The 13,148-nt window shown below is 37.4% G+C and overlaps 1 protein-coding gene and 1 long non-coding RNA gene across 2 annotated transcripts; one reads left to right on the top strand and one right to left on the bottom strand.

The window, feature by feature from the left end:
- Positions 1-192: 192 nt before the first annotated feature.
- Positions 193-2,823, bottom strand: LOC127986273 (uncharacterized). The gene is made up of 4 exons (XR_008160784.1): positions 2,457-2,823; positions 1,725-1,798; positions 1,534-1,603; positions 193-937 (listed from the first exon to the last, which is right to left on the bottom strand). It is a non-coding gene; the product is annotated as an uncharacterized LOC127986273 (long non-coding RNA).
- Positions 2,824-3,313: 490 nt separating this feature from the next.
- Positions 3,314-12,622, top strand: LOC127986272 (beta-1,3-galactosyl-O-glycosyl-glycoprotein beta-1,6-N-acetylglucosaminyltransferase 4-like). Its single transcript, XM_052588543.1, has 3 exons — positions 3,314-4,055; positions 8,714-8,801; positions 10,835-12,622. The coding sequence occupies exon 3, from the start codon at positions 10,836-10,838 to the stop codon at positions 12,093-12,095; it is 1,260 nt and encodes a 419-aa protein (XP_052444503.1). The 5' UTR covers positions 3,314-4,055; positions 8,714-8,801; position 10,835; the 3' UTR covers positions 12,096-12,622.
- Positions 12,623-13,148: the final 526 nt, after the last annotated feature.

Below are 13,148 nucleotides of genomic sequence, written 5' to 3'. Positions count from 1 at the left end.
AATAATTTTACGTGAAAAACGTTTTTCTTTTATAGCATCTCATACTATGAACACATAATTTTTTTATTTACTGTTTTATGGCATTATGATTGTTTATTGTCAGATACAACCTCTTACCATGATCTTTTATGTAATAATTTGGCAATAATAATAAAAAAAGTAGGTCAGTTCCCCAAACACCTCACAGCGACTGCAATATCTGCACAAAGGGTACTTCGATCAGCTGCTTGAAGATCTCATCTTTGGAGAAGACTGTTGATTTGATACTCTAAAAATTTAAGTATTACTACTCGAAAATTAACATTACCCCATAATGAATTGCATCTTTTGCCCACCCCAACATTTACCATGCAATAATAACGATAAATGCCAACCAATAATTATATAATTTTTTTTTCTTAAAATTACATTTTAGTAAAAGAAGCCAAATGTATTTTCTTTTGTGACACAGCTATACATGAATATATACACTAGTTAAATAAATGCAGTCGATGTGAATACATCCATTTTCAGTCAAGCAATTAATACATTAATGGATAAAATATTTATATTTTATTTACTGACAACCAAAAATATGTCTAAATGATTAAAATAATGTATAAAAGTTAGCATCACAATAAATGCATACATGCACAAGTCAACAACACATGATACAAAGCTTCATTCAAACTTATTGTTCTAACAATCAAGTATTTAGAGATGGTGAACCCAACATCCTCCTGCCATCTGAACACAGCTGATACAGTTCTGCTGCTGCACTTCACAATCTCACTCTTCTCAATGGGGATGTCGTTGAGCAACAGGATGAGGAAGACCTTGATGACGGCTCTCTGAACCACACAACCTTGAAGCTAGAGCAGGGGAACACGTGCAGGACAATCTGACTGCTGTGTCTGCTCCAAACTTTCGTGTGCCTGCACCCCAGGAGCACGACTACCTGAAAAACATTTACACAGAGTTTACAAGTACATGATTTATTACTTTTGTAGTGGGCTAAACCACTGAAGTGTTTCAAATATATAAATAAATTATACTTTATCCAAAGTGACTTACAGTGCATTCAGACTAACAGTTTTTACTATGTGTTCCCTGGTATTCGAACCCACAACCTTGCACTGCAAGGCTCTCTTCTCCAGGTTGATCAGGGGATTGTAGGCCCCTGTTATAAGAGCACTGTCAATCACTTCAGATAAAAGCTCCATCACATTTTTTGATGATGCTTTTGAAGCTTCTGAAAGTCAGCCTTCATTGTTTAAACATTAACCAGCTGAACAAACATTACCAAAATCACATCCTCAGTGTCTTGTGGTCTTTCTCTAGATGCTCTCACTGGCTCTGGGGTCACTGAGGATGAAGACACCACAGCGGCATCTGGTCCTGATGAGACGGTAAGAGCTGGAGTGATGGAGCATCTCATCTGTGACTCTCGATCATTTCCAGGATGATGCTGTGGTCTTCTCCATCCTCAGTGCACACACCAGTCTACAGACATGTTCATGTCCTACAAAAATACACAATACAAAAAGTCATTACATTATTCCTTTGTTTCAGGTTTTCCCTCTTTTTCACCTTTCCTTGCAGGTCCTGCTCCACCACAAAAGATCTGCAGCAAATGCACAGAAATCAAGAATAAGAAAGGAGGTGTAATAGTTGTTTAAAATTACATTAAAATAAAATACAACTTAAGATTTAAAATGTTTCATTTATTTTTGTAGTGTACTTACACAAATCCTTTGATGGTAGCATTCCTTCATCAGTTACTCTACAGCAGATAAACACACATGTGTCTCATCTGTCCCTGTAACATCCAGACAAGAGTCAGTCTCTGTCATATATCTGTGATATACTGCATTTACATGTTGAACTAATAACTGACGTAACTCACTTTTTATCCAACACAAATGTTCCTTAAATTATCAATATTGCAAATGGACAAATAAAATAGATAACTTATGTTTAGTTACTTTATGTAGATTTGTTTGTTTACATGACTCACATTCATCTATAGCAGTGTTGACAAAAGTGAATTCTACACAATATCACACACACATATCACTCAGACACCTGTTTCATGTCTGTTGGATGTGCTCATCTACAATACTTATCAAACATTATCCAGTCAGATGATAAATAGACATTTTAGTACTAGTCTTCAAGAAGTATATATAGTTTATGTAAATCTACTATTGAGCCGTGTACTTAATGGAGCTCCCCTGTTAGTTATGCATTATAAAACATGTTTACAGCTAAATCACAAATATGCTATATTATGTAGGTCACAGACAGACTGAGCCTGTGATACCTGGGGATAGCCTCTTTTTACCTTTTGCTTATATGTTGCTTACTTTACGCCTTAGTTTTAATAAATTATTAACTCCAAAAACAATACCACTGTATGAAAATGACTTATACACTTCAATTTAAATAATTATTTCGGAAAAAAATAAGATTCTCACCGTTGTCTCTCACAGCAAGCTGTCATATTCGTCTTCTTTCCAGTTTAACTGCGGTTGGCATCCAGCTTATTGGTGCATTACCGCCCTCTTCTGTTCCGGAGTGTGGGTCAGATAATACGTTTTCCTACTAGAACGTACACTCTCACATTGTCCCCTAACATTAATATCTACACACACATCATGAATCAAATCCTGCCTAAAACCCCTGCCTCCCTTAAAACGTAATCAATATTCTACTCTGTGCCGCCATATTGCCAATAACTTATCGTTTTGAGGTCTCACGTGGTTCTGTGTGATTTGGACAACTTCAAGTTACGCCTCCTACTTCAAGTTACGCCCCCGTCTTGCAGTCTGCAGACGTACACGCTTGCAAACAAGTACAATTAAAATAATTGCAGTTAAAATCGTTTCGTTTGAATTAATGACTCAGTAAAACTGTTAAGTCAAGTCACCTTTATTTATATAGCCCTTTCAAACAAAAAAGTTTGTCAAAGCAACTGAACAACATTAATTAGGAAAACAGTGTCAATAATACAAAATGACAGTTAAAGGTGCCATATGCAGAAATTGAGGTAAAAATATCCATAACATGACCTACACGCATCAAAAGAATGAGAAGAAATAAAGGCGATGATGTCATTAAAAAAATGTCAAGTTATAGTGCTGCAGAGATATCAACCTTAATTAGCATTAGCATTACTAGCCCCGGCCCGGCAGGTGTTGTAATACCAGTTTCGGCCGTGGGAGGCGGTATGCGGACAACATAACCACCAGCCAACCTGCAATGAATACACGAATAACTCGCAGGGCGTACCCAAGGGGCAAGGAACTCGACCGGAAGTTGAAGTCGGATAACTTTACATCTGAGGCGTTTAAAGACTCTGTTTGTCCATTATTTATTTCTAAAGATACCCGACAATGTATAAAGGTCTCCATTACCCTCTATGTTACATTATGGCCCCGTATAAACAGTTTTTGTAAAAAATAGGCTAACGATTGCGTCATAACCACTCGGCTCTCTGTCGCATTACCGTACAGACAGGAGGAGAAGCTCGCAGGCAATTAACTTAATATGGCGTACTGGCGTTACATTTTAAAATACTATACAAAATAATTAATCAGAATACTTACTCCTGCTCACTCACGACAAAGAACTCCACGCTCAAGCTCGCCGTCTCTGCAAGATTAACGATGGCAGTTTGCACGCACAGCCACTTAGAAGATTTACATATGGCAGACAGGTTGCTGACTTCGTCAAGCTTCGTTTGAGTCTGCGCGTCAGAAACGGAAGTGCTAAAAAACGCTAAAACTGGGCTTCATTTGTCTCAATTGAGTTCCAATGGGGTCGCTGTGTCCATTTCTTTTACTGTCTATGGGCGTACCTGGACCTGATGTCAATCGTGTGGAAAGTACAGCCCACTACTTTCAGTTCAGAGAAGAGAGCGGAAGGATAGCTGAAGCCCTTGGCAAAAGACCAACACCCGCTACAGGGAAACAACCGCGCTCGGAATCACAAATCAAATCCGATAAGAATACCAGAGTAAACATCGGCACTGCTTTTAATCGCTGGAGACAACTGATGGACCTGAAATAAATGAGGTTTGACTCCGAACTTGCAAGTTAGATGCTGTTAGTATTTCGCTAGAAGTTTGTTTTATATGTTTGTGTATTTGTTTTCGGGAAGTTATAACATAGAAATGTATCGAAGGCTGTTCGATAAACGTGCTAATGTTAGCGATGGGTAACCGTAGCTGCGTTTGATAATTTAGCTATAACTTAACGTTACCCATTTTATTATATAGGGCTGTGCATGTCTTTACTCATGTACATCTCATCAGTAAAGATCTCCAGCCTGTGCGTTCAGATCAGGGTTGCCAGGTTTTCACAACAAATCCTGCCCAGTTGCTTCTTAAAACTAGTCCAAAACTAGCCCAATCGCGTTTCCGGGAGGTTTCCCGATAAAATTTTCTTCCCGGGGTTAAAATATACATTTTTGGTAAGGGTTTCCCTGGTAAAATTAGCATTTTAGGGGCTAAATATCACGTTATTGGTATTGCTTCAAACCGCGGACATGAAAAACAACCGCAGACTTGGCAACACTGGTTCAGGTGGAGCGGCAGTAACTGCACAGAGCCTTAGTCTACCGACAACTAACACAAAATCGCTTTCAAAATCGACAAAGAATCGCCTGCGATTTTAACATCGATGTTGTGTAGATTGTCAGTGAATTACGGCTCCGTGTAGTAAAATGCCAACCAGTGTTGCCAAGTCTGTGGTGGTTGTTTTTCATGTCCGCTGGTCACAGCGACCCCAATACAAATAACGTGATATTTAGCCCCTAAAATGCGAATTATACCAAGGCAACCCTGCTAAAAAAAACCTATATTTTAACCCCGGGAAGCAATGTTTTATCGGGGAACCTTCTGGAAGCGAGATTGGGCTAGTTTTGAGAAGCAACTGGGCAGGATTTGTTGTGAAAACCTGGCAATCCTGATCTGAACACACTGGAGATATACTTCTAATTACAGGAGCGTCTTTACTGATGAGAGGTGCATGAAAATCGCATTCGATTTTTTGCACAGCCCTATGTATCATAACTAACCTGCTCTGTCTAGTCTGTTGGTCTCCGTGTCCTCTTTGCTTCGTGGTTTTTTTGTGCGTGAAAAAATTGATGTGTGGCGTGAAAGCGTGTGAAAAGAGTCAACTGCGTGTGTCTCACGGTGAATGCTTGAGAGTTGGCACATTAGTTCTCAAGCAGAATAAAGGACAGGTTGATTATTGCTGTTTAGCGTTTGTATTAATCTATGATGTGTCCCTGTTTGCCTACAGGGACATAAAAAAATAAATTAAAATTGATACGTGGACCATGGTGTCTGAGATTGTTCATTTTAAGTAAAGGATCCTAATATTTCGTCCACAACAATATTTAATGAGGTTATAACTCCTTGTGGTTAGTCTGCACCAGATCAACAAGCTTGTTTGCTTTGCGGCCGCTTTAAATACAAAATAAGCATTCGATCTACGTTAGAGCATTTGAGCGCTCACAAATCTTTCTGCAGCATCGTGAGCAGAGCGGCAAGAGTGATTTTGGACGCTCTAGACGCCGGCGGTGTGAACGCACAGTTAGGCTTCAGCTATGGCTGTAGTGTTGTTGTGAAAGTAGGGGTGGAGCATAGAGACTATGCCGTTTCTCGTTTGTTACTCTAGAGTAGACCAATTCACTTTATTGAGGCATACTGCCCCCATCTGTTATGGAATGTGGAGTATGACTTGATTTTTTTTGCCAAACATTACAGATGGCACCTTTAAAGGCAGTTCACTATTTAATTCAGTGATGTCATAATTCAGCTCAGTTCACTTTAAATAGTGTCTGTGCATTCATTTGCAATCAAGTCAACAATATCGCTGTAAATGAAGTGTCCCCAACTAAGCAAGCCAGAGGCGACAGCGGCAAGGAACCAAAACTTCATCAGTGACAGAATGGAGAAAAAAACTTGGAAGAAACCAGACTCAGTCAGAGGGCCATTTCTCCTCTGACCAGACGAAACCGCAAGCAAAGTCAGATTGTGCAGAAGAATCATCTGTTTCCTGTGGTCTTGTCCCGTTGGTCATCTGAGACAAGGTCTTATACAGGGGATCTGTACAGTATATAGGGCTGAAGTTGTCCTGGTCTTCACTGTCTTTCAGGGCTGTAGAAGTCCTTTTAGGTGCTGATCCACCATCTGGGCTGGATATCTACTGGATCCGGGTGACTGCAGTGACCCTCTGATCTGGATACAGACTGGATTTGGTGACCTCGGAATAAGAGAGAAACAGACTAATATTAGCATAGATTACATTCTTTTAACAATGTGGCAAGTACATCAGGTGGTATGGGAAGTGTTCCCGGTTCCGGTTTACCTAATTAATGCAGCCTAAAAATCCTAAAAACTGATTTGGATATTAGAAGCGTATTAGTGTGTTATGTGTAAGCCAGGTTAAAGAGATATGTCTTTAATTTAGATGTATAATGTAATAGTGTGTCTGCCTTCCAAACAATGTTAGGTATATTATTTCAGAGTTTAGGCGCTAAATAGGAAAAGGGTCTGCCACCCGCAATTGATTTTTGACATTCTAGGTATCATCAAATTGCCTGAGTTTTGAGAACGCAGCGGGTGTGGAGGATTATAATGTGACAAGAGCTTGTTCAAATACTGAGGTGCTAAACCATTCAGGGCTTTATAATTAATAAGCAAGATTTTAAAATCTATACGATGTTTGATAGGGAGCCAGTGCAATGTTGACAGGACCGGGCTAATATGGTCACACTTCCTGCTTCTAGTAGAACTCTTGCTGCTGCATTTTGGACTGGCTTTAGTTTTTTTTTATTAAGCATGCAGAACAACAACCCATTAAGCATTACAATAATCTAACCTTGAGGTCATAAACGCATAGATTAACATTTCTGCATTTGACATTGAGAGCATAGGCCATAATTTAGATATATTTCTAAGATGCAATGCAGTTTTACAACTGCTAGAAACATGGCTTTCTAAGGAAAGATTGCCAACAGATGATGAAGAATTGACAGAGCAGCCATCAGGACAGCGTTCTAGGTTATCACATGCTGAGTTTTTAGGTCCTATAATTAACACCTCTGTTTTATCAGAATTTAGCAGTAAGAAATTACTTGTCATCCAGTCATTGCGCTCGATGTCACGGCGCTCTGGCTCCTGGTAAACATGTCACCTGCTGGTGGTTTACTTTTAAAAGTATAATGTAATTCAGTATATTCTACATTTTCATTGAATAAAACTTCTATAAATTCTTTAAAATTTTATTGATGTGTAAATATTTCAAGAAAAATCTGTAAGCTAGACATTTTCAGAGTCAGTACTCAAGAAGTTGTTAACCCTTTCTGATGGTCACACCTGTTAAAACACGTTTTTGCACATTCCATGAGATTAACACTATCTTCATTATGAGAATAGTTAAGAATGAGGACCTGCGTAAAGTTGCGGCTCAATTGCTTTAAATTCAAATTCTTCAAATACCACATTAAGACAACACAATACTACCACATCTTACTTTTTTTTTATAAGGTAAAGTATATTGTATAGAATGTAGTTGTCATTTAGTGGAGGAAGAATAAAAGTTATAGACTTGGACAATTAGTAGTTAGGATATTTTACTGACCTACTGTACATATCCTGTATGCCACTATTGACATAAATTCCATTCCTCTTACATTTTTGGTCTCTGGTAAAAAAATAAGTAAATAATTAAACACATAAAGGTTCCAGAAGGGAGTTTTAACACTGGTGCCACAGAAGAAGCACTCCCAAACAACCTTTCAGTAAAACATTCTTTGACAAGAAAGAAGGAATGGAATGGAAATGGAATGGAATTGCTCCATGACTGTTACAGGTGATTTCTGAAGGTGAGAACGTGGGAAGTACAGTTTTGAAGGAAACGAAACAGAAAAACAGATAGAATCCTGTAAAACAGGTTGTGAATTTTCTTGTAACTCTGTAAAGGAATATTATCAGTGGCCTGTCCCCTTTGCTATTTTTTTGCTATTGTTCACTGTGATAAAAGTACTACCTGCCTTTTGGAAAGCTGTATAAATTCAGTTGTGTCTAGACTTCGTTGAGTTATTTAAGGAAAAGTCGATTAAGTTTGTTTTTGACCTGTTTGGTTCACATTGCCCAGAAAAAAAACAAAAGAGGCACAGAGTGGAATCATTTGATTTTCTTTCTTTTTTTGTTGAATATTGGGGTTCAGCCTTGTACAGTAAGTATTTTTTTCTTTTTGTCAGATAATTAAATATAATGTTTAAGTTTAAACATGATGTAATAAGCAGACAATAAATGTTTGGCAAAGTTATGTTAAAGGAATAACCATTTTAATCAGGATACTTCAAAAGGGAACAAAACCATGTTGACGATATGAATCTTTCTTGAATGAAGATGTGTGGAGTTTTGCTGTTTATTTGGTTACTGAGTTTAACCTTGCCCTGTAATAATTTTAATGTGAGCAAACAACACTGAAGTTAAATATATAATAAATAATAAATATATAATATAATAAATCTGATATAAATGTCAATACAAATGAATCATATTAAATTATATTAAAATAAGCTTATTAAATGCATAAATAACAAAAGGAAAATTTTAGAATGTAAAAATCTAATCTTTATAATGTTTTTTTTCTTTACTTTCATTAAAAGGAATTATTATTTAAATGTTCTTTTGAATGTTTTTCTTTTGTTCTAGTTCTTGCATCAATAACCACGGATTATGAATGAATGACCTTCTGACTCCTCCCCTTGACTGCAACTGCATACGTCTGTTAACATTCAAGGTGTGGCTTTAACAACTTAAGAATATACTGTCTTTTTTAGAGAGTCATGGAAAAACTTAATTTGTTCAAAACATTCAAGAAAGACACCATGACACCATTGCTCTGATACAGTGATGCATGGGACTTTTGTTGGCGGAGCAAATATAGACAAAGTGACTGGGAATACATATGTGTTAAGTGAATCTTTGATTTGCCCATGTATAAAGAAATTACAGATCTGTAATTTTTATGGTAAGTTTATTTTAAAGGGGAAATGTCATTGTTGCTAAAAATAACATTACTTTGTGTATGTGGTTTAATGAAATGTGTTTATTCGGTTTAAGGTAAAAAAAAAAACATTCTTTTCCACATACTTCATGAAACACGGAATTTTTTACAAAGCTCATTGCATGGTCTGAAAAGCGAGGTGTGCCCTGATATCGAGTGCGTTGTGATTGGCCGAATGCCTCAAGATTTTGACGGAAATGTTACGGACGTGACCATACTGTGATACGTGTGCCAGTCAGAACACAGGCATGAAAAGACAAAAACAATAAAACCCATTACAAACTAGCCATTTGTTGCATACGATGGGGATATAATTACTAATTATAATGACTCATCTGAATGCCTTTGATTGGCTACTGCAGTCCTAAACTCAACAGAATTGTGTGTGATTGGTTAAAATGCGTAACACTTTAAAAACGCCTAAAATGAAATACGGTGCAACATGACCAGATCTTAATTTCATGCCATAATCAACAATCTCAGTTCATTTTCACTTTGTTAGCAGCCGATTTAATAGATTTAATTTGTGCAGAGGCATTTTTGTCCAATTTAGTGGCATTTTTGCCCCAAGTTCCAATGGCCAGGGCAAGGCTAAACCTTCCCTAGTCTTACACATTCTCCGCCTATGTCTTTGGGTTTGAGATTTTGGTCTTTACATATATTCTTTATGCACCAAGAGCTTGTAGCACACCAAAGAGAAAGGAAAATTTTAAATCACATCATATGACCCCTTTAACAGAGACAGAATATCAATCAAAAAGTCACCAAAAAACAAAACAAAACAAAAAAACACATCATGTGAATAAATGAGGCATCTGACTCCCACAGACTGGTTATGTGCCCATGTGGAACACAGATTAGTCCTGAAGTTACTCCTAATGTCAGCTTGTTTTGTGTATAAAAGACACCTGTCCACATCTGTGTCTTCCATTCCAACCTCTTCCACCACCATGGGCAAGACCAAAGAGCTGTCAAAGGATGTCAGAGACAAGATTGTAGATCTGCACAAGGCTGGAATGGGCAACAAGACCATCAGCTAGAAGCTTGGTGAGAAGGAGACAACTGTTTGTTGCGATCATTCGGAAATGGAAGAAATACAAACAACCATCAATCGGCCTTGGTCTGGAACTCCTTTCAAGATCTTGTCTGATGGGGTAAGGTTGATCATGATGAGAAAGGTGAGGGATCAGCTCCAAACTACATGGGAGAAGTTTGTTAATGATTTTAAGGCAGTTGGGACCACAGTCACCAAGCAAACCATTAGTAACACACTACACCGCAATGGACTGAAATCCTGCTGCGCCCGGAAAGTCCCTCTGCTCAAGAAGGCACATGTACCGGCACATTTAAAGTTTGCCAAAAAATATTCAAAATGATTTAAAAAAGTGAGAAAGTGCTGTGGTCAGATGAGACCACATGCTTTTACCTCTGTACTTGCCAACAAGGGTTTCTGCACTGACTGCTAAGTAATGTTTTGCTTGAGGATCAAATACTTATTTCACTCAATTTCTTACCTTTATATGAAGGGTTTTTTTTTTTTTTTTTTTTTTAGTTGGTTGATATTCTGTCTCTATACTTTTAAATTAACCTACCATAACAATTACAGAGCCTTATTGTTTATAGTAACTAACAAAATGTTTTCCCCAGTGTAAGATTTAAGTTACTTTTTGTCATTGATCTGTTTTATGACTGCAACATAACTCTCTAAGGTGTGCTGTATTTGAAATGTATTAATGTCTAACAAGAGCCTTTATTTATTTCTACAGAATGAAAAACTTGTGGCTTCACCTGAAACTGAAAAACATCATCCTTTCTATTTTAGCACTGGTGGTACTTAGTTTTTCTGTCACATTTTTAACTGTAAATGAAAGAGGAAGACAGAAAACTAGAGTGTTTGAGAGGCCACGTCTGACAGTACAATATAAAATTAATTGCACAGCCATATATGAAATGGAGCCAGTGGAAGTGGGCAAAACTTTAGCCATTCGCAATCAAAAAAGCTATGTAGGGCCAACCGATGAGGCTATTGTGAATTCTACCTCTGATTGTGATGAATTTGTGTCACAAGGTTATGATGCGATTCAAGGCACTGGGTTTGAGCATGAATTTCCCCTTGCATATTCTTTGGTTGTTCATCAGGATGCTGCCCTTGTGGAGAGGTTGCTGAGGGCCGTTTATATGCCTCATAACATATACTGCATACATTATGATCTGAAGTCCTCAGATGACTTTATTTTAGCAATGAAAGGTCTGGCCCGCTGCATCCCCAACGTCTTCATTGCCTCAAAGCTGGAGAGGGTGCAGTACGCAGGCTTCTCACGACTCAAAGCCGATCTTAATTGCCTGTCTGACCTCCTAGATTCTGAGGTCAAGTGGAAGTATGTCATCAACCTGTGTGGTCAGGACTTTCCACTGCGGACAAACGCTGAGCTGGTGTCGGATCTAAAAGAGCTGAAAGGCAAGAACATGGTGGAGAGCAAGTGGCCTGGAGGAAAGCAATGGCGCTGGACTTATCATCATTTGCTGAAAGATAGTAATTCAGAGTATTACGGCTCACCTGTCATCACTTCTGAAATGAAATCTCCACCTCCTCACAACATAGCCATGTTTGTGGGCAGTGCATATTTCACACTTTCAAGAGAATTTGTGGTTTTTGTGAATCAGAGTTCCATAGCCAGTGATTTCTTGGCTTGGTCTGAGGATACATACTCACCTGATGAACATTTCTGGGCAACTATGATTCGTGTGTCTGGAGTACCAGGGGAAGTGCCAAGTTCTGACCCTGAAATCTCAGAACTAGTAAGTAAAACCCGTCTGACGAAGTGGTGGTCTTTAGAAGAGAAACTTTACCCACCATGCACTGGAGTCCGTGTGCGAGAAGTGTGTATTTATGGTGCTGCTGAGCTAAGATGGCTCCTAAACTACGGCCACTGGTTTGCTAATAAAGTGGATCCAAAAGTGGATCCTGTTCTTATGGAATGTTTAGAAGAAAAACTTGCAGAAAAACGTGTGCAGAGAGAAGTATAAATAATGCATTCTCAGTCTGGAGATCAATACTGGACGTCAGGTTGTGTGATGTAAGTTATTCTCTGACGCCACCTGCTGTGAACAAAAGAATGGAGCATGCGTTGGTTCATCAATGAAATATTGCATTGTTTACCATATTACCTGTGCAAAATAGCTACAAATTCAAATAATCGCTTTAAGTAAAAAAAAAAAAAATTGTTTTTAAATCTAAATAATACCTTGTCCTAAATCTTGTGTCCGTTGGAAATCAAGCTCCAGTTTTAAGAATATTTATTTTTATGTTTGAAAGAGACTTTTAAAATTATTATCATTATTATTATTATTATTAGGATTTGTTATTGTTATCACGGCTATCATGGCTTTAAGTTCAATAAATACAAATGTTAACCCAATGGAAAAAAGAAGTAAGTCCTCTGTTACCATCTGTTTCATATGCATAGTTTTAACTTAACGCAGCGACATTAAACAATTTTGCACCATGAATGTACAAATATTTGTCATGCAAATAAAGTATCTTGAAACTGAAACTAATGCATGTAACTTGCTTATTATTAGGGATGAATAAACCTAAGACATCCACTTAAGACATTAAGTCATTATGCACAAAGAACAAAAATAATTGTGTTACTTGCACTTTGCAGCACATTATTATTTCTTGATATGTGTAATTTTAGTTATATGCAGAATTATAGTATTTATAGTATTGTTCCATTTTCCTTAAAATTTCCTTAATATTATTGTCAGTTTGATCTGCTTTTTATAGTTTAACTATTTAACTTGTTTTATTTTTATTAATGGTTAACCATATACATGTTTCCCTCAGTTTAGTCTTCAATTTTTTATTTTCATTCCTTCAAGTTTATGAAATCTGCTTACACTTTTTTTTAACTCCATATTTTTCACCAATTGGTCCTTTATTTTATCAGATTTAATAAATTTGCAAACCAGCTATTTTGATACAAATGAAAACAGCTTTTAGCCTGATATAGCCAAAGCAAGACTTAAGTCTATTTTTACACCTCCTCTGACAAAGTTATCCTCTTGCTCCTATAC

Source organism: Carassius gibelio, chromosome B21 (assembly GCF_023724105.1).
Source record: "Carassius gibelio isolate Cgi1373 ecotype wild population from Czech Republic chromosome B21, carGib1.2-hapl.c, whole genome shotgun sequence".
NCBI lineage: Eukaryota > Metazoa > Chordata > Actinopteri > Cypriniformes > Cyprinidae > Carassius > Carassius gibelio.
The sequence above is the reverse complement of the archived record's forward strand: the minus strand, read 5'-3'. Positions and strand labels throughout refer to the sequence as shown.